Source organism: Ornithorhynchus anatinus, chromosome 10 (genome assembly GCF_004115215.2).
Source record: "Ornithorhynchus anatinus isolate Pmale09 chromosome 10, mOrnAna1.pri.v4, whole genome shotgun sequence".
Taxonomy (NCBI): Eukaryota; Metazoa; Chordata; class Mammalia; order Monotremata; family Ornithorhynchidae; genus Ornithorhynchus; species Ornithorhynchus anatinus.
This window is the reverse complement of record NC_041737.1, coordinates 42,741,593-42,763,024: the sequence shown is the minus strand read 5'-3', so window position 1 is coordinate 42,763,024 and position 21,432 is coordinate 42,741,593. Positions and strand designations below refer to the sequence as shown.

The following is a 21,432-nucleotide window of genomic DNA, read 5'->3' as shown; positions in this document are numbered from 1 at the left end:
GAGGCCCATGCATTTTGTACTAGACTACATTGCTTCTTTATGACACTGGAGGGAGGCGAGCAGAGAAGAGTGGATATTTATCAACATGGAACCAAAGGACCCCCAAAATGTTGCCATATTTCATTTAGGTCAATCAGTCATGTTTATTGAGCACTTACTACGTGCAGAGCATTGTACTAAGCTCTTGGGAGAGTACACTACGAAAGAATTAACAGACATGTTCTGTGCCCATAACAAGTTTACAGTCTAGATGTCACCATACACACCTAGCATACAGTTGCAGTTGGAGCAAAGATATTGCTCCTTCACTTATTTACTGATACTGTTTGCCACTTGGGTATGGCCAAAAGTACATTCAGCCCTTTACGTCAGAATGAGAGCCAGACTGAACATGGGGACCAGATAATCCTGTCCCTGGTGATTTAGTCTCTGTAGGCACATAGGTGTGTATATAGCTCTCCTCTCTTGCTCTCCCTTTTATATTCTCACTTTCTCTCTTTCTCTTAACACACAATGAGGAAAAGATATTTGAGGTTATGTGGAGTGAGGAAATTTATAATGTATAATGGTTGGGGAGATATAAGTTTCTGTTACTCTTTAATGCTGCTAACAAATCACCTCTTCTCTGTGATCTAGACACATGAATGCCTTCTGATGCTCACAAGAGTGAAAGTCTAACTTATCCACTCTTTATATCCAATTTATATTTAAACCATAAGCTTGTGGACCTGGAATGGAAAATTTACTTAATCTCAGCTGAAAAGAAATCCACATGAAGTTTAATGAAGATCCCAGTGTAATCCCCACCATTCGCTGAGAACTTTGTCAACCATGGTCACAGTTAACCCCACCTCTCCATGTCCTTGGCCTGGCAGTGTTCTGGCTCCCTGATCAAGTCTCTTGGCCCGCCCCACTCCTCTCTGCAGTGGAACTCTCCCCAGAATCTGCTCTGCCATTCTCCTCTCTCCACCTTACCTGACACCTCCAAGCTCTGAGACCCCAGCCCTCTTGCTTCCCTGGCTCCTTATCCTCTTCCCATTCCTCTTCCCCCTTCTTGACCCTCCCTTTGTCTCAATTTCTACTTTTGGCCCAACCCTCCCAGCCAGTCCTCTCCTTGAGCCCAACTCTAAACCAGTCAGAACCCTCAGCAGGGTCACAGATAACTTTCATTTTACATAGGAAAGAAACAGCACCAGAGTAGGGAAACAGAAGGGGAGATTTGGGTAAATGAGGGAAGGACTAATAAAGCTTATCTTTTCTGGACTGTAAGCTCCCAAACAAGGGGTATCCATGTAGGCTATTAGAATTCACAGGCAAAATGGGATGGTGGAAATGTTGCAGGTTACTAGGAATTAGGGATAGGAAAGACTACCAAGGGATAAGAAGCATTGCGACCTAGTGAATAGAGCACAGACTGCAAGTCCAAAGGACCTGGGTTCTAATCCCAGCTCAGCCAATTGTCTGCTGTGCTTGGGCAAGGCACTTCACTTCTCTGTTCCTCAGTTACCTCATCTGTATAATCAGTCCATCAGTTAATTGTGTTTATTGAGTGCTTACTGTACAGTACAGAGCACTGTACTAAGCACTTGGGAGAGTACAATACAACAATATAAGACACATTCCCCGCTCACAATGAGCTTATGGAGATTAAGACTGTGAGCCCCATGTGGGACATGGACTGTGTCCTACCTGATTAGCTTGTATCTACCCCAGCTCTCAGTACAGTGTCAGGCATGTAGTAAGCACTTAACAAAAACCAATTTTAAAAATTGTGGAGATCTAGGGATCGCTGTCCATTCAAATGAGCATTTCACTGCCCCGATAGAGAATCCCCAAGGCAGAATTCCTTCTGACTTGAATGGGTGTGGTTTTTTAAATGGTATTTGTTAAGAGCTTATTACGTGCCAGGCACTGTTCTAAGCACTGGGGTAGATACAGAGTTATCAGATTGGACACAGTCCATGTCCCACGTAGGGCTCACAGTCCTAATTCCCATTTTACAGATGAGGTAACTGAGGCATTGAAAAGTGAAGTGACTTGCTCAGGGTCACACAGCAAGCAAGTGGCGGATCCAGAATTAGAACCCAGATTTTTCTGACTCCCAGGTCCATGCTCTATCCACTAGGCCACTGGTTTTGAGAAGGATACACGCTCCCCTTCATCGAGGAGCTCATCCAGGATAACCTGCCTCTGTCAACCATCCACTGGTCCCCCAGAATGTCCGACATAAGCAGTAGTGCACTCTCAGACCCCTTCCCAGTGGTCGGAGAGTTACTGTGCCACCTATATGCCATATGACTACCAGGGCATTAAGGGGAGAGAGGGTATTCCCAGAAGCCACAAGTCTTGTTTCCCCCATCCTTATTCATTTACAGGCTTCTCCCTTTCCCCTGCCTCCACTCCCCAACCACCATCCCTCCAGCACTGCCCCAAACCCTTCTTCTTCCCCTCCAGACTTTCGACCAAAATGCCCAGGACTGTTTTAACACCAAACCATCTACAGTTGTAAGTCTTTTCATCATGGCTATCTGATAAACCAGGCTGAGAGTGTCCCTTGGGGAGAGTTGAGGTGAAACCCAGCTGAGGACCATCAGCTCTCCAGCCGAGAACCACAAAGTGTGTCTCATCCAGAAGTGATACGTCAACTTCAAAAGAGCTTCAAATGGCCCAGATAACACAGCTTGTCCCCCTCCTCCCACCCCTCCATTGAGTCCAAATAGAAGTTCTTGCAAGTGCTCAATAAATACCACTAAATGATTGATGTTTCCTAAAATATTGAAATCATGTAAGATGCTTAGTCATTTCATTGGATAATTTCACTTAATGGAGATGCATTTAATGAACCTTTAGAGGAAAAAGAGTCTCCCATGGCATTTAATTTTTGATTGTCTTCACTAGAGAAGCCACATGGTGTAGTGGAAAGAACACAGGCCTGGGAGTCAGAGGACCTTGGTTCTAATCCCGGATCCACCATTTGTCTACTATGTGACCTTAGGCAAGTCACTTCACTTCTCTGTGCCATAGTTTCCTCATCTGTAAAATAATGATTAAGACTGGGAGCCTCATGTGGGACAGAGACTGGATCCAACCCAATTGTCTTGTATCTACCCCAGCACTCAGTACAGTACCTGGCACAAAGTAAGAGTTTAACAAGCACCACAATTATTATTATCATTATTATTTTTAGTGCTTTTGATGTTTACCAAATCTGTTATATTGCATTCTCCCAAGTGCTTAGTACAGTGCTCCGCATTTAGAGAAGCAGGATGACTTAGTAGAAAGAACACGGGCTTGGGAGTCAGAGGACGTGGGTTCTAGAGAAGCAGCGTGGCTCAGTGGAAAGAGCATGGGCTTTGGAGTCAGAGGTCATGAGTTCAAATTGCGGCTCGGCCACTTGTCAGCTGTGTGACTTTGGGCAAGTCACTTAACTTCTCGGTGCCTCAGTTACCTCATCTGTAAAATGGGGATTAAGACTGTGAGCCCCACGTGGGACAACCTGATTCCCTTGTGTCTACCCCAGCGCTTAGAACAGTGCTCGGCACATAGTAAGCACTTAACAAATACCAAAATTATTATTATTATCTTTAATCCCAGTTCCACCACTTGTCTGCTGTGTGACCTTGGGCAAGTCACTTACTCCTCTGTGCCTCAGTTACCTCTTCTGTAAATGGAGAGTAACACTGTGAGCTCCACATGGGACAACCTGATGACCTTGTATCTACCCCAGCGCTTAGAACAGTGCTTGGCACATAGTATGTGATTAACAAATACCATTATTATTAGTAGTAGTAAGCACTCTATAAATACCATTTATTGATTGACAAATTATGTGTCCTATATTCGCTCATGAGCAATTATGTGGTACTACTAATTCTTAAACAGAAGAGTGGAAATATGGAAATTACAAGTAGCACATTAAACTATGTATGTTGAAAGAACATCCCCTATAAAACTAGCTATTTCGCTCTGACAATGGGAAAGCTGACTCTTTTGTGGTTTGATGTGTGTCTTTGAGTTATAAAACCCAACAGACACCCAAAAATCACAGTACCACAGCTATTGCTCTTGATTTGTTGCTGCAAGGCAAGCTTTTCTAGGTTAAGAGAAATGCACTTTCAAATTAAGTCAATTGTATTGTAGCTTCTGGTTCATCTTTGAAACTGGAAGAGTGTATTTAAAAATTTGTCTCCTCGTTAAATAGGCACTATGACAGTGTTTTTCTAGTGTAATATTAACCTCTAGAGGAAGGTTAAGCAGCTTCTTCTGTATCTAAATCTGTCGCTGGAAAAATGACTGCAGAGATTGGACCCACCTCCCTGTGAATGGTGAAAGAGAAGAATTGCACCTGTGGGATTAGGTGCAGCAGCAGGAAGTAAGAGCATTTGCAGCATATAATTAAGAAGGATTTTTTTTTCCTTTTTACTTTTTAAACAGCATGCTCATCTTGCCAGGTTAACTAGTGATTAACCCGAGAAAGAATCCACTAAAGTCTACACCCGTACTTAAACTCTCTCACTTGCCAGTGTGTTGAGTTGCTTATGTTGCCAGTGAGAAAGAAATCTAGCTCGATGTATTTCCTTGCCTGGAATTTTTATTGGCAGCATTATATTTGGGCTTTATTTTTGGCCTTTGTGCCTCTGGGAAATTGGAACAATCAATCCCTTGTTATTCCTTCCAGAACCTAATGAAAAATTACAAAGGTATCGCTGGCTTTGCACAAAGATTTATCGCTGATAAAATCTCCCCAAAATAGAAAAGTTAAGATACAATGAAATGGAGATATGAAAAGTGGAAGCAGAATCTAAAAGAGAGCAAATGTGATTTAATCCTTCAGGCTTTTAACTCTTGCTTTTTGTGAATTAGGTTATATACTAACATTTCAGCATTTGGCTTTAAATGTAGTATCCACTGTAAAGAATTGGGAGCATGAAAACATGTCCTGGCACATCAATATGATACTAAAGAGGAAACACTCCCCTTTGTAGCCACCCAGCCTCTTCTGAAGAACAAATATGTCATCTCAGTCTTTCCTTGAAGTATAGAAGAAAAAACAACTTGTGTTCAAAAGTATTGGGTGAAAATGAGCCTGTCTTCCTAATGAATTGATATTCATTAAGGGAATCAACAGCAGTGACTCTAACACTAGTCTGGAAACTAAGTCTTAGAGAAAGGTGCACCAGAACTGCTGAAAAAGTTCCTTATCTACACTCATTTGTATTGTAAGTAGAAACTGTTTCAAGGGAAAATTACATCTTTTTCAGCAATTTATCAGAGCTAATTACCTTTTGTGCACTAAAGGAAGGATAAAGTGTTTTAAAGAACCATAATTCTAATTGGTAAATGTCACCAGCTGTTGCAGTTACTCTTACTTGTGTATATTCTTTTAATGATTATAGTCTCATGCCACAAGCTACATGAAAATATATTCACTAGGTGTGAAATTCCCATATGTCACAGTTTCAAGAATAGGTAAACAACTCAAAGATAAAGGCAGAAATGTTGCTAATGGGAAATGTTATAATTTCCAGCTTTGTTTTAAAGGCAAGTGTCTCTTCACCCAAGAAACTTAATTTTTGCAGGATGTTGGTTTTCCTCTCTAGAAAAAAATCTTCAAGAACAAAGATAAGTCTTTTATACAAAGTTTCACTGGTGGTTTTTAGTTTAACTTCCAGATTTCATCCACCCCTCAAAACTGATGTTCATATTTCTGCCTGTTAGATTGGGACTAAAGAGCATGACCCAATCTTGGTCTGAGAAATGATAAAGTGGTTTGGAATGGATTTAACATATATCATTTTTAGCGTGATGAGTGAATTGGGGAAGAGTATACTCAGCCTAGTAGACCTATCTTCTAAGTTAAGCATTATCTTTTGCTTTGACTTATTTTTTTAGGTATGATGCTATGATTGAGTAACCAAGAATGTGTTTCTTTGGAAAGTTGAGATATCAACAGGCAATCTATTCAGTTGTCCTACCTTGAAGGTGTAAATTCAGTTTTGTTTCCTTTGCTCTTATTTTTATCTTGGTAAATTGTTTACAGGACAGTGGTGAATTCACACACCTTAAGGTTTACAGATTTATTTATTTATTTTAAAGAAAAGATTGCATCCTAAATTATTTTAGGTCTTGCAAAAATTTATTTTCCCATTTTGACCACTGGTCTTTGATAGTTTGACTAGCACAGGAGAATGTCATTGTTGAAAGACTTTTTGTTATCTTTAATGGGAATTGGCAAGAATTATAGGAAACTATCCCCTCCCTGTCTCCAGATAGGTCCAAACATTTACAAATATATGTATCCAGTTCAGTTTGTTGAATTATCCTTTCAGTTGCAGACTAATTTTTTTTCCTCCCTTTGTAAGCTTCTTTGGTAATGCAAAATGAGATAATATTTGTGGGACTGTTCTATTTGGAAAAATCAGGATATTCTTTAAGGATAGGCCAGGGAGGACACATTTAAAACAAATTCAAACTGTGGTTTGTTGGCATAATATTTACCCTTTTAAACATACTTCAATTACATTTTGAAGGATGGCTGCAATTTGTATTCAGATGTGTTCAGATATGACTCATAATAGGGCAGTTAAATTGCCTTGAATGGGCCAATTTTGCATAATGACATTGGATTGCCGTACAAAAGAGATTAAAAATAAACTATAAATCTAACCAGATTTTTCCAGGATATGAGTTACACACTGCTTATAAGCAGCAATGACAATTTGGAAATGGCAATGACTTTTTCAATGCTTAAAAATACTGTCTGTTTAGCATGCTCAGACTATGAGCAGGATTTAGATTAAGTCCTTTATTTCTACCCTTCTAATGTCCACCCTCTGCTCCTAGATATTCTAACTCCTTGGTAGAAATCAGGTAGAAGACTATTTATTTTTGAGGCCTAAAATGAGAAAATGAACTATATCAAACTGTTGTCACTGTGCTTGTCCTTATACAAACCAAGGGAAGTGTACATGCCAATTATTCATTGTGGATCACGAGTTTGGTTATTTCAAGCCAAAAATACCACTCTTTACTCAAAGGGACTTTCTCAGTTCCTCCATTGCTTCCTCTCTCCATACCCCAAATTATTGAAATAATTGTCTCAGCAGTCTACCTTGCAAGAGTAAACACAGTGTGGGTGTTTAATTGATTTTGCCTTTATGTTGCTGAAGTTATTGATATTAACAGAATGTTTACAGTGATTGATACATGCCCCAATTCAGAAATATAGTATTACCCAGTTTCTTTAAAACCGGATATTCCATTGTTAAGCTTTGGAGTAAAAAATAGGCATGGTACAAGGAGAAATTTCAAACTGTGCGATCGCTTTACTTGGAAGCTCGCTTTGGATCGGGAACGTGTCTTACCAACTCTGTACTCTCACAAGCGCTTGGTACAGTGCTCTCCATTCACTAAGAGTTCAATAAATACAATTGATAGATTGTTATGTAGGCAACCAACATGCTCTAAGTAAGGATCTACTGACCTTGATCCAAACATTCCAAATCATTATATCTAATAGGGACATGTAACCCATCATTTATTCTAAACTGCATCCATTTTCACCTTCAATAACCAACTCTATGCATTTGGTTTCATTTTGATTGACAATGTCCCTCAGCTACTGGGCTCTGAGAAATCTTCAAGCATTCTAACAAAAAGCACAAAACAGCCCCTCAAAACTTTGGGATCAAATAAACTCTGAACCCAGTGACTCACCAATCGTTTTCTCTGTCTCCCCGTACACAGAAACCAGGAATGGATCTCGCGGATACCTATATTATGTTCGTCCGGCAAAACCAGGATATTCTCCGAGAAAAGGTCAATGAGGAAATGTATATAGAAAAGTTGCTTGATGTAAGTAACTTCCCCTGCAAGGCATGCTGGCATTAGGGTTATGTTACAAAGGGATAAGTTACATTTTGATTGTGTGCTGCATGCAGATCAGAACTTGTTTTTTTTCCATGTTGATCATTTTTGCTCTGCATATTTGATGTAGTTAATAATTTTTATTAGAGTTTCCGCAGCTACTGAGGGGAAGCCTTAATTGGCTGCCTCTCCTGCATGAGATCTGTCTCTGTCGGAATGAGAGGGTCTAAAACCTTCTAAGGTTAATTTTTAACAAGCAAGATTATTATCATTTTACCATTGTGTATGGTGTCACTTCATTCTGCATTCTGTTTTTTTCCTGCCACGTTTCATCAATAGAATCATATTGTAGTGGATTCTGCCTCGATTTTCAATTCTTTTTGTTTTGTATTTTTTCTAAGTATCATGTTTTCTTCACTGAAACAAAGGAAGACAACAAAATAAAAGCAGGCAAATCTCTGCCATTCTGCTTCCATTGTGAGCATTTTTATCTTTGTTTACTGTACAGCTATATGCTAGGAGATACAGTCCAATTACCTCTAAAGTCTTAGAGTAGGACTGGCAACTCTGTGAAATAGAGGATTATGATTTAGGTTTAGTGTGGTCACCGGTCTTCCCTTAACAAGTTTTTCTGGAAGCTAGACCAAGAGAGCAGTCGATTTAAATAACAATGTTGTCCATCATTTGTCATTACCAACAGGCCTATTCAGAGGAAGTCAAATTTTGCTTTTGATATAGTTTAACACAATCCAGGACAATACTGATTCTGAAATGTAACATACACTTTGAAGTGCATTTATTTATATACATCGACTCCACATTTTAGAAAGCTTTCCTGGCAGTTTTGTTTAATTATGCAAGTTACCACAAATGTTTTCATAACAGCAATTCACGGGCTTCATGGTGACACTTCAGCTGTGGCATTGCAGAAGGTCCCGTATTGTCAATGTCTCAGCCATGATCTGTCGTGTCAGTGTTTGCCATTTGTCATATTGGGTGGTCAAAATGAGACTTATCTCTCATATTTTACATTTCTAGACTCTTCCAGGCCATTTTACAATAAAAGTATCATCTGTTTTAACGAGCTAAGTGTTAATATGTGTGAAAAGAATGATTTCATAAAAGCTTTGATGCCCTGCAGGGGTAGAAAAATTATCATCCATCCAGCTGGCACTTTTTCAAAGTACGAAAACCGTATTAGCAACTTCTGCTTCAGTTTGGTATGGCTCAGAACCGACAAGCATATGTTTCATCTTTCAAGTTTCCTTTCGCTTTTTTGCTTCTGCTGTACTTTTCTGAACATTGAAAAAAAAGGGAAAGCAAAGCGGATGTGAGTGTAGTGTTCCATCCCAGGCTGCCTGCCTGCCTCTCGCCCGTCCCGGTCTCGGAGAGGAGAGGCGATTCCATTCTGAAGAGAAAAGCCGGTGGAGAGCGGCTGAAAATGATTGTCAGTTGCTGTTGCTCTGTTTCTTTTTTCTGTGTGTGCCTTGTTCTCTGAGCATTTGAACCCCTTTCTGAATCTCACTAGCACCTCATAATATTATTAGAGAGGGCTTCCTCACTTTGATGTTGGCCTCTCCCTTCTTCTTCTTCCAAGCTTCTTTCGTGGGGTTCCTGGAGTCCCCGGGAGAGGCTGCGATTGGAGCCCACTAAGTGAAAGTGGACTGGATTGGGGAACATTGAAGGGATTGAAGCATTGAAGGGATGAGATATTTGAATCTTCATTGCAGTGTCAGTGCTTTTCCAAAGGCTTGGCAACTGGCATAGCGCTGGAAGATTAGCTCTCGAATTTTATATCTTTATTTTGCCTATTAAAACGGGGCACACTCTGAGTTTGAGTTCGACAGCATGTTTGCAGCCCCATTTGCTGCAGTGATTTTCTCCTTCTAAGGCTGTTGGAATGTTCCTTAAAAATTCTACCCTTTCAAGGTGGTGTGCCTTTTTAATGCCTCTAAAAATAACTCACCCCAGGCCCTGATCTCAAAGCCCTTACCTGGTTGCCAGAAAGACTGACCCACAGGAGGTGGGGCTAAGGGTCCCCAATTAACCAATGCTAGATCAGCCACATGCACAGTGAGGAGAAGGGAGGTTAGAAAGCTTGAACAAGAGGTAAACTAGGATATTTATCTTAAGTAACAGATTATTACCCAAAACACCTCATAATAATTAGAAATCCATTTGGCTCCCCCTCCCAACATTGCACAGTGTCAGGAAATGATTTAAGATAAGCTGGTAAATATTTGTTAACCCCCAGGGCTGGCTTTCAAGGCAGTGGAACAGTCTGATTCAGTCTGAATGAGATCAGCTCAGCTAGTCTAATCAAGGCCCAGCTTTGTTAGGTAAATAGTCTCATATTGCATTGCCTGGGATGCCCTGGGAACTGGGGGGAATGAAATGGGGGGTGGGGGGGTAGCTGTCCCTAGCCTAAGCCATGACCTAGTGGGTCCCATAGGGCATCTCGCTGAGGAGCATCAGGCCCAGAATGAGCTTGCCTGTACTCCAATCGCTTAATCAGTAGTATTTATTGAGCACTTACTGTGAGCAGAGGCCTGTACTAAGCACTTTGGAAAGTACGATATGATAGAGTTGGTAGACACCACCTCTACCCAGAAAGGAGCTTGTAGTCTAGAGAGTCAGACAGATGTTAAAATAAATTACAGATAGGGAAAGTTGGTAGCATGTAAGGATATGTATATAAGTGGTGTGGAATTGAAGCTAGGTTAAATATCAGGTGCTTAAATCCAAGGGTAAATGCCCCCAAGCCCTGTATTGAGCAACCCCCTCGTTGGTAGATGCTGAATCAATCAGTCAATTGCATTTATTGAGCACTTACTGTGTGCAGAGCACTGTACTAAACGCTTGGGAAAATACAACACAACAGTATAGCAGACATCATCTGAAGCTAATGACCTCCTCCTCCTCCTCCTCTCTCAAGTGGCGAGAGAGGCCTGAAACTTTCCCTCAGGTCGGAAGTTAGTTTTGGTGTCTTTGGCTGGAATCCATCAAGAACTCTGCTAGACCCTCTGTTAATACTACTTGAAACAGTGGTCAGACAGAGGTGCGATTTGAGGGGCAAGGTGGCCCCACTTTGGGGTTTTGTTCTGTCTGCAGAAGGGAGTATGGGATTGCTCTGATCATAGGATCCTTTCCCCACTGTCTCCATCTTGGATTGTGAGGGATGATCCATGATGGTTGCCATGGAAAACATTCAAGACTTAACTCGTCTCCATCTACCAATGAAAGATGATGAGCTTTGATGGGGCTCCCTAGGTCAAGGCTACCTATCAGGCACCCCTAAGTGTAAGACACCCATGCTGCTTCTAGGTGGCAGAGGGGCTTCACACCAAGGCTGTCCTCATCACAAAGTTCTGAAGTCCAGGGGCTAATGAGGGAGGTCTTGGGATAGCAGTGATTCTTTCCTGATGCCACCAGCCTGGGGAGAGGGCCTCCTTCTGCTTGTCGTAATCTGAGTGCTGCTGTCATTGTGACTGCTAAGGATCCTTCCCCAGCTGCTTGCAGACTCCCTCCAAGACATGAAGGTTCGGGAGAAGCTACCAGTGGGAGCATGGGGACTCCTACTGGGAGGGATACTGGAATGTGATTAAGGATTTTAGAATCAAGAAGCAGGTGGGCAGCGAGAGCAAGGACTAAATCCTACATAATCAGAGCAAGTAGATATCCACTGCCGCTTGAAAACAAAGATAGAAAACACCTCTTTTCATTCAGTCGTACTTATTGAGCGCTTACTGTGTGCAGAGCACTGTACCAAGCGCTTACTCATCATATGGTCAGCATATGATTTTCATTTTTACAGGAGACTCTGGAACCCCCCCAAAATCCACCAGTTTTACAAGAGGTTTGGATAAATTCATGGGTTGCTAAAGAGAAAGTTGGGGCTGTAGCAGGAAAGGATGGATGAGGAAGATGTTTCAGAAGACATTCATCCTTTGGTTCCTCCAGACAGAACACTAGGCACCATGGGTCTGACCCCAAAAGTGGCATTTCTTATGGTCTTATGGGATCCCCGAGATCCCATACCCCGAGAGAGACCCCGAGAGAAGCAGCGTGGCTCAGTGGAAAGAGCACGGGCTTTGGAGTCAGGGCTCATGAGTTCGAATCCCAGATCTGCCACTTGTCGGCTGTGTGACTGTGGGCAAGTCACTTAACTTCTCTGTGCCTCAGTTCCCTCATCTGTAAAATAGGGATTAAGACTGTGAGCCCCACGTGGGACAACCTGATTCCCCTGTGTTTACCCCAGCGCTTAGAACAGTGCTTGGCACATAGTAAGCGCTTAACAAATACCAACATTATTATTATTATTATTATCCCCAAAGTTGCTGTAATAATAATGTTGGTATTTGTTAAGCGCTTACTATGTGCAGAGCACTGTTCCAAGCGCTGGGGTAGACACAGGGGAATCAGGTTGTCCCACATGGGGCTCACAGTCTTAATCCCCATTAGCAAAAGGAGATTGGTCATTTCTAGCAGGCATGTCTGTCTGCGATAAAAGCTGAAACAAGGGGTCAGAGGAAAGACCAAACAAGACAACAGCGGAGAGGAAAGGGAGAGCCCAGGCTGAGAGACTGGATCCCCTCAGTCGGGGAACATAACTACTAACTCTGTTATATTGTACTCTCCCAAGTGCTTAGTACAGTGCCCAGCACAGTAATCACTCAACAAATAATGTTGATTGATCGATTGATGGCTGCTGGCACTTGGTTGTTATGGGAACATCCTGTTGCTGGGTATTCAGGATATCCTAGAAGTCAAAGCCCTCTTGCCCATAGTAAAGCACTTAGTCCAGGTCTAGGCGAACGAATGGCACTCAATAAACACTCATCTTTTTGGTCTGGTACAGTTGATCCAGTGACCCAATCCAGGCCCAGAATCAGGATGTCAACTCCAGCTCCCATAAACCCACTCTCAGTGTGTGATCTAAAGGGAAGAGAGCCGGGCTGCTCCAGAAGGCGAATACCAAGTAAATCCTCTTTTGAGGAGAGGAAGGTTATGGGTCCTCTGAGGGAAAGGAAGGTCTGAGGCTGTCTCAGCACTCTCCCTGCCCCCTATTGTTCCCTCCTTTGTGAATCAGTCAATCAGTGGAGTATATTGAGTGCTTGCTTTGTGCAGAGCACTGAACTAATTGCTTAGGAGAATATAATTCACAGAGTTAATAGACACATTCTCTGCCCACAACAAGCTTACAGTCTACAGGGGAAGACAGACATTAATATAAGTAATTAATATATAATTTACAGATATGTACATAAGTGCTGCGGTGCTGAGAGTGCAGTGAATAGCTAATACCCATAGGTCACAGTTCCAGTACATAGATGATGCAGAAGGGAGAGGGAGCCAGGGAAAAAAGGACTTAATTGGGGAAGGCCTCTTGGAGGAAGCGCAAATAGTGCTTCATTTTTTGATCCCATTCTCAGGCTCTTCTGCAGCTGAAGAGGAATCCTCTATCTCATTGATATTTGGGAAAGAGACATCTTTAGTTCCTTGAGATCAGCTTCGTCTCCTGGCCTAGTTCCATGAATTGATCAGCTCTTTCCCACTGCAGTGTGGCTCAGTGGAACGAGCACGGGATTGGGAGTCAGAGGTTGTGGGTTCAAATGCCGGCTCTGCCATTTGTCAGCTGTGTGACTGTGGGCAAGTCACTTAACTTCTCTGTGCCTCAGTTACCTCATCCGTATAATGGATTAAGACTGCGAGCCTCACGTGGGACAACCTGATTACCCTGTATCTATCCCAGCGCTTAGAACAGTGCTCTGCACATAGTAAGCGCTTAACAAATACCAACATTATTATTGCAGACAGAAGGGTACCATCTTATGGAGTTTTTTCCCAAGCCACCTGATTCCTTCAGTGCTTTCAAAGCTCCATGTGTTAAAGTTTCAAGGTAGCCTAGAGTTATTCCACTGGAGCTGCTTCTTTAGGTTACTTGCTGGTGTGAGTGCCTAGCAGTGGCAAGGGCTGAAATAAATTATTGTTATATTTATTGAGTGCTTTACTGTGTTCAAAGCAGTGTACTAAGCACTTGGGAGACTGTTCATTCATTACACTCAGTAGTATTTATTGAATGCTTACTGTGGGCAGAGCACTGTACTAAGCGCTTGGGAGAGTACAGTACAACAATAAACAGAACACATTCCTTTGCCCACGACGAGCTTTCTGTTTAGAGGACTCTAGACTACAATATACGGAGTTGATAGGCATGGTCCCTGCCCACAGTGAGTTTAGAGTCTTGGGGTGGTGGGGAGGGTGGACAATAATATAAATAAATGAATTACAGATATGTGCGTAAGTGCTGTGGGACTGTAGGTGGGTGACTAAAGGGTATAAATCCAAGTGCAAGGGTGATGCAGAAGGTAGTGAGAGAAGAGGAAATGAGGGCCTAGTCAGGGAAGGTCTCCTTGAAATTTTCTGACACTTTCTCTGCCTCTTGAAAGCCTCATTTGTGCATATGATGGGTCTTGGTCCCTGTCTACCTTGAGGCCCTCTGAAACAGTCCCCCTACAGCTTTCATGTTGCTGAGAAACACCAGGGTGTAAGATATAATTTGTAAAGCATGCAGATTAAACATTATCTTGTGTTATGGATAGATTGGATATTTAATTGTTGCACAGTTTCATGCAATGAGGATTTTTTTTACATATTGTTATAATGTCATGAAAAATTAAAAGTAATTCTTGAAATGATGGTTAATCATTTGCTCACCCAATCTCAGGGGTTTGTTTGTTTTTTTTCATGTTTAATTTCCTTGAAATTTTCCAAGAAAATGATTCCTAGTGTTTAGTGCAGAATCTCTAAGTGGAACATTACGAGTAAAGCAGTTTAAACTACTTAAATATTCAATAACTGTTTTAAAAGTTATATTAGGGAAAGAGCAAGAATGAAATTGAACCAGGATCAAGAGAATATATTTCTCTTAAGTGAAATGAACTCAATGTTCACAAACCCACTTAGAGCCGAGAGAACTCTTCTATCCAAGTTTATTTTCTGCTCAAAATTTCCAAAGTGTAGGGAACCAACCCCACCTCACTGGGTGCTGGGCTTGGTTTTGAGCAACATCCTGATCTTCAGGTTCTCAATCAATCAATTAGTGATATTTATTGAGTGCTTATTGTGTGCAAAGCACTGTACTAAGCGTTTGGGAGAGTGTAGTATAACAGAGTTGGTAGACATGTTCCTTGCCCAAAAGGAGCTTTCAGTCTAGGGGAAACTAAACTAAAATGCCTCCTAGGACATTGTTTGACTCTTAAAATAGCAATAACAGTAGCATATAATAATAATAATAATAATAATAATTGTGGTATTTTTAAGCACTTATTAGGTGCCAAGCACAGTATTAAGCATTGGGGTAGAGTCAAGATAACTGGGTCCCACATGGAGGTCACAGTCTAAGTAGAAGGAAGAACATTAATTAATCCCCATTTGCAGATGAGGAAACTGAGTGCAGAGAAGTTAAGTGAGTTGCCCAGGGTCATACATCTGGCAGAGGCAGGATTAGAATCCAGCTCTTAAGACTTTCAGGCCCATGCTCTTTCCACTAGGCCACATTCCTTCCCCATTTGTTAGGCACTTACTATGTGCCAAGCATTTATTAAAATGCTGGGGTAGACAAAACATAGATAAGACATAGTCCCTGTCCCTCATGGGGCTCACAGACTAAGGGGGCGAGAGAACAGATATTCCCATTTTTACAGGTGAGTAATTTGAGGGCAAGGCACATAACAGACAAGTGTCAGAGCTAGGATTAGAATGCTGGTCTCCTCATTCCAGGGTCTATGCTCTTTTCACAAGGCCACACTGCTTCTCTTGGAGACAAAAGATGAAGATATGTGTGAAGCAAACTGGAAACATTGCAATTCAATTTGCTTCAATCCCTCAAATGGGCAATTCTTGCAAACTCATCCTTAGGATTTTCTTGAATCCAGAACTCCTGAAAAAATCATTTCAAATATGAACAAAACCTACAAAGCCGCCGCTTTCTCCACTAGCTTAGGCCCAAGTGACTTCCAGTGTCCCTGACAAAGGTAAATAGCCTCTTTCGGCCACCCAACAAGCAAGCTCTCTCCACACCCTTGGCTATCTTACAAGGCTTGCTTCTTTCCCTGGTGGACCTCTTCATTTAGAAGAAGAACTGTTTTTTTCACCACCTGTATATTCCATCCTTAAATCAAAGGTTCAAGGGCCTGGGTAAGTGATTAGGATGGTTTCTACCTAGAGGGAAATGTCAAGCATCTAAAATAATAATAGGTCACCCTTGAGCCCTTCCCATGATAAGATCAGTTTTCCTTTTCCTATGAGTTTGAAATCAATAAGCACCTTGGTCACCTGTTGAATCGTAGAGGTTAGATTTGTGAATATTAGGGCCAGTGGTTTTAAATATTTTCTAATATGGGCACTTGAACCTGAATCTTTTGCATTTAGAAAGTGTTTGGAGTCAAAGCAGCCCCTGCTACAACACAGTTCCTCTAGACGAAAACATTATAATTCTTCACAGCTCACTATGGGCAGGGAACATGTCTACCAACTCTGTAAAACTATACTCTCCCAAGCACTTAGTACAGTGCTCTGCATACAGAAGGTGCTCAATAAATGTGATTGATTAATGGATTGAGTCTTTACCCTCTTATTTGGCCAAACTAAATTCTGTGGCTGAGTTTCTTTGTGGAGAGTAATCACTTTCTTTCTGGAGGAATACCAGCTATTCTGGAGGAATACTTTTATTCTTCTCTCCATACCTCTTCCCTCCCTCCCCACATCCCCTTCCATCAATTACCAAAATGCTCTTTTCGCAATTCAAAGTCATCTTAGACTCTCCAAGTTACGTGTGGAATGGAATCCCTTGCTGATAAACACTCTAGCAAGTGTCATTCAATTGTACAAAAGCGGAGTAGTTATTACACATAAGCTATTAGTTACCATATCAATAATAATGTATATTAAGCATTTACTGTCTGCCAAGCACTCTGCCCAGTGCTTGGGGAGATACACTAGAATAGGATCAGACACCATTCCTGGATCTCACTGAGCTCATAGTTTAAGGGTGAGGGAGAACAGCTATAGAATCCCCATTTTAACCTGTGAGGAAACTGAGTTAAAGAAAATTTAAGTGATTTGCTCAGGGTCACATAGGCAAGCAGAGAAGTTGGGATTAGAACCCAGATCTCCTGACTCCCAGGCCCTTGCTTTTCCTACCAGAATCCCTAGCTACTCAACCTAGAGGTTTCAACATAGCTTGCTGCTCCATATTTTTTGCTGTGCTTCTGTCTTGAAAGTGTTCAGTTATCAGTTATTGGTCGTTGATCAATCGTACCAACCATGATATTTACTTTATTTTTCCTGTCAAAAGAGCCTGGTTGCTCTGTCATTTTAGTTACAATATCAACTCTCAAAATTGAATGCTAATCACATTCTCATGTCATAACCATGATTTTCCTTTTCCATCAATAGAAAGGGAAGGATGAGATAAGTTCAGTGATGTACTTGAGGCTGTTTGAGGTAATTTCTTTAAAGATCGTTACGTTGTGTGTTGTGCCTCGTTGTGCGCTAGAGGTTGGTCGTGAAATACTTGTCTAATTTGTGACTTCTGTGTTGACTAGCAATGTGTCAGTCATTCGTCTTAGAAAACAACTTTCAAGTCTTGGTTTTTCAGCTCAATTTTGAAAAATGTTGTGTCTCTTCAGATTGTGAGGGTCCCTTCCTAATTGCAGGCAAGTGTTCATATTTACCCGGTACTGCTTGGTTGAGTTGGAGTTAAGCTTGGTCTGTGGTGCTTTTGTCGTCTTGAAACTTGTTCCCTGGGCTGTCCTTGTCTGTCTCCGTCAATCACAGCACTGTAGCATATGATATTTAAGTGTTTTTCCTTCAAGTTTAATGCTCCTGTTTCAAACCTGAGCCGGCTCTCAAATTACAGCTGTCGAGTTCGTTTTAGTTAATAATCCTTATTTTGAATGTGCGGTAATTATTTGCAAGTGTAAGAATCTCCACACAAAAAAGGAGTCTACTTTGGATCCGCGTTGGGTGCCAGAACGTCTTTGGCAAGTTGAAACTAGGTGGGGCTAAGGTTGGAGGCCTTCATTTGAATCCAAACCTGTTGGTGGATTTAAATCTGGGAAACCCGAGATGAGCGTACCTAATTACCCAAAAGAAACTCAACAAGAAAATGGATTGTAGCTTGTTGATCTTCTTTATGTCTTTGATAATTCAGAATAATCTTCAAGAAATATGTGGACTTCTTTCTCGGATTCTTGAAATGTGATCACGGAACACAATTGTCATTTGGCACCTCCCCAGCAGTACACAACATCTTTGCACGGTGCACCTGGACCAATGTGGCAGGTCTGGTAGAATCAGCTAATTAACAACACAGGCTTAAACAGGCACCTCATCTGGCAGGGTAGTTAGTTGCCTGATGGTGCGCAGCAGGGTTTGGTAGTGCTTTTTATTTTTCTATCCTAATGGTCTGCTGCCCACCTAATTTTGCCTTATTGTCAGTCACTACTTACCGCAGCTTGAAGCCCTCCCAGGAGGCTAAATTATTATCAAAGGATTAGGGAGATGGAGGCTTGCAGCTCTGACATTTCTGATTACTTGTCTCTGCCAGAACACTAATTAGCTGTGACTAATTAAGAAAAATGTTCCTGCCATAGAAAACCATTTAAAAGAACTGAGAAAGTAGAAAAGCAATTCAAAAGCTGAGCAGTGCTCCGATTTGCTGATGCTCTTTAGATTTCCACCAAAGCCTCAACTCACCTTGAATTGTGCTTAGAATTAAATTTGATTTTTTTTAAAAAAAAAAAAGCTCTTCACATGGAAGATGATCTGAGATTTTAGCTTGACTGGGGAGAAAAAATATTTGTCACCTCAATTCTGTTTGCAGTGGCGGCTTTCTCTTTGATGAAGGGAGCGGGCCAAAAACTTTTTAATTTTCAGTGAGGGATTTTGCTAAACCCAGAGTGTAAAGACACGTGCAAATACAGTTTCTAGCACACACACACACACACACACACACACACACACTCACACATCCCACCCCCGCTACCACCACCCAAGGCAAAAACTTCAGTGGCAGAAGTAATGAAAGCATTTTAACCTGTCTTTGGTAGCCAGAAAGACTGTCTGTCAGGCCTTATTTAGCAGTATTTTCAGCTATAGCTTGGTTTGGATTTCTCACCCCTTTCACCTATGGAGTGGTCTGAAAATTCCCTGACACCTGTATGCAGAGAGCGGCATCTTCCTCAATGATTCCACGTGTCTGTCTAGAGGGGGAGACAGACATTAATATAAACAAATGAATTACAGATATGTACATAAGTCCTGTGGGGCTGGGAGAAGCGATGAATAAAAGGAACAACTCAGGGCAATGCAGATGGGAGTTAAGGAAAAGAGGGCTTAGTCAGGGAAGACCTCTTGGAGGAAATGTACCTTCAATAAGGCTTTGAAGAAGGGAGAGTAATTGTCTGTCGGATATGAGGAGGGAGGGCATTGCAGGCCAGAGGCAGGTTGTTGGTGAGAGGTCAGCGGCAAGATAGAGGAGATCGAAATACAGTGAGAAGGTTAGCATTAGAGGAGGGTAGTGTGCAGGCTGGGCTGTAGTAGGGCACTGGACTAGGTGCTTGGGAGGGTATAATCAATAAAATTTGTAGACACAATTCCCTACCCATGAGTCACTATCTACAGCCCCTTCCTAGCCCCACTTTTAAATCCCTGGTTGCAAATCCTCCTGGGATGGGGACCCAATACTTGCAAACTGCTGATGGCCTGAGATACCCTAAAACCCAGGACCTGCTAGAATTTCAGGTAGTCTAGCAAGAAGTCCTCAAGGTGGCAGAAGCCCCAGGTAAGAGGATCAGTAGTAGTCGCTGTATTTATTGACCTCCCACTTGTTGCACTGCACTGTAATCGACTCTTGGGAAATACAGAATAAAGGAATGCCTTGTTCCCTGCCCATAAGGTGTTTACACCCTAATGGAGGAGACAAACCTGTTCCCCCAACCTCTCCTCATAGCTCCAGTTTTCCAATCCTTCAATCATCTTTGGGGCTGCCCGTCTACCCCTTACAGTTCAGGTTTAATGCATCACAGCCACAAACCCACTAAGGAGATTGCCTAAAAAAGACTTTTTTATTCATGGTATTTGTTAAACATGTACTATGTGCCAGAAACTGTTCCAAGCACTGGGGTAGATAGAAGATAATCAGGTTAGACACAACTCCTGTCCCACATAGGGTTCACAGTCTTAGTTCTTATTTTACAGATGAGGTATCTGAGGCACAGAGAAATGAAGTGACTTGCTCAGGGTCATACAGCAGCCATTTGGCAGATCTAGGATTAGAACCCAGGTCCTTCTGACTTCCAGGCCCATTCTCTATCCACTGAACAACACTGCTTTCATTATTTCCCACCACCTGGATGGGATTCAAGGATGAAAAGAAAAATCCCTAATATATACTCTCCTGCCTCAGTGAGTCCTTTAGACTTGCCCTGCCTCTTGAGACTCGTAAGAGCATCAGTATTCCAGGCATAGTACCAGGATTAACCCCTGAAATGCCCTGCTGATCTCCTGAGGCAGGAGTTCAGAAAGCTAGTGCAAAGAGCCTGTTGCTGCCCACCTACTCGACCGGTTGTGAGGTGCTGGTTTCCCTTAAGCAATGTGGTCCAGCAGAACGCCCGGTAATGAATGGAGAGAGAAAACCTCATCTTTCCTGGCGAAGCCCAGAGAAAGCCCCCCGACAGCTCCCTCTATTGGGTGTGTAGTTCTCTCTTCCCCTACCCACACCCCTATTAGGCAGAGAACAGCATCAGTAACCAATTTCAGAGGATGGGAAGGGGAAAAATACTGTTATAGAAAGTCATTTGTAACACCCTTTGATTTACTTAACAGTCATCCCTAGAACATTTCCAGTAGAAAAACTTACTCTATTCTAAGAAAAAAAAAATCAAGGCCCACATTACAGTTAAATAACATTTTTTATCTTTGTATTTCTGAAATCAAATGTAAATTGTATTTCATTAGTTTTATAACATGGTTTTATTTCAGAGATCATTACAAAATTGGATTCGTCTGTTTCATTCTTTCCAACAGGGTTAAAAATGTTCTCCTTGAGTTTCTCTGGCATTTGTATTTACTGGCTTTCTAACATTGGAAGCAAAATTTTGCTTCCCTCCTTTTCAGCCTCATTTGTATCTAATTTAAGGTTTTGGTTAATTAAATTGTTTTTGTTTCATTTCAGTCCCTCTTGGCCACTATCACGTTGACCAGTTGGGGCTTCTGGTTGGCATCAAGTCATTTTGTTCTCCTGCCTCACCTCGCTATTATAGGTTCCAAAGACCAGCCCTAATGCTGGTTTTTTTTCAAGCATTCTATTTTTTCCACACCCTTAAGAAACAGATATGAGCACAAAGCTCCACACAGCTGTCCTACTAAGGCAATCCATTGTGGGGTCTTGTAGAATCCCAGAACTGGATAGGGAATGTGTCTGCTATTCTGTTGCTATTGCACTCCCCCAAGCACTTGGTACAGTGCTCTGCACATCGTAAGTGCTCAATAAGTGCCATT

General features: G+C 41.8%; 1 protein-coding gene across 16 annotated transcripts in view; it reads left to right on the top strand.

Moving 5' to 3' along the window:
• The window catches only part of CADPS2 (calcium dependent secretion activator 2), a 371,011-nt gene that overhangs the window by 328,017 nt on the left and 21,562 nt on the right, over positions 1–21,432 (top strand). For 10 of the 16 annotated variants that reach the window (XM_029073511.1, XM_029073508.2, XM_029073502.2 and 7 more), the window contains one exon: positions 7,747–7,854. In XM_029073511.1, the coding sequence (XP_028929344.1) occupies positions 7,747–7,854 (108 nt within the window). Of the gene's footprint in view, positions 1–7,746; positions 7,855–17,325; positions 17,374–21,432 lie in introns of all 16 variants that reach the window. The other 6 variants (XM_029073500.1, XM_029073498.1, XM_029073507.1 and 3 more) reach the window with 2 other exon arrangements.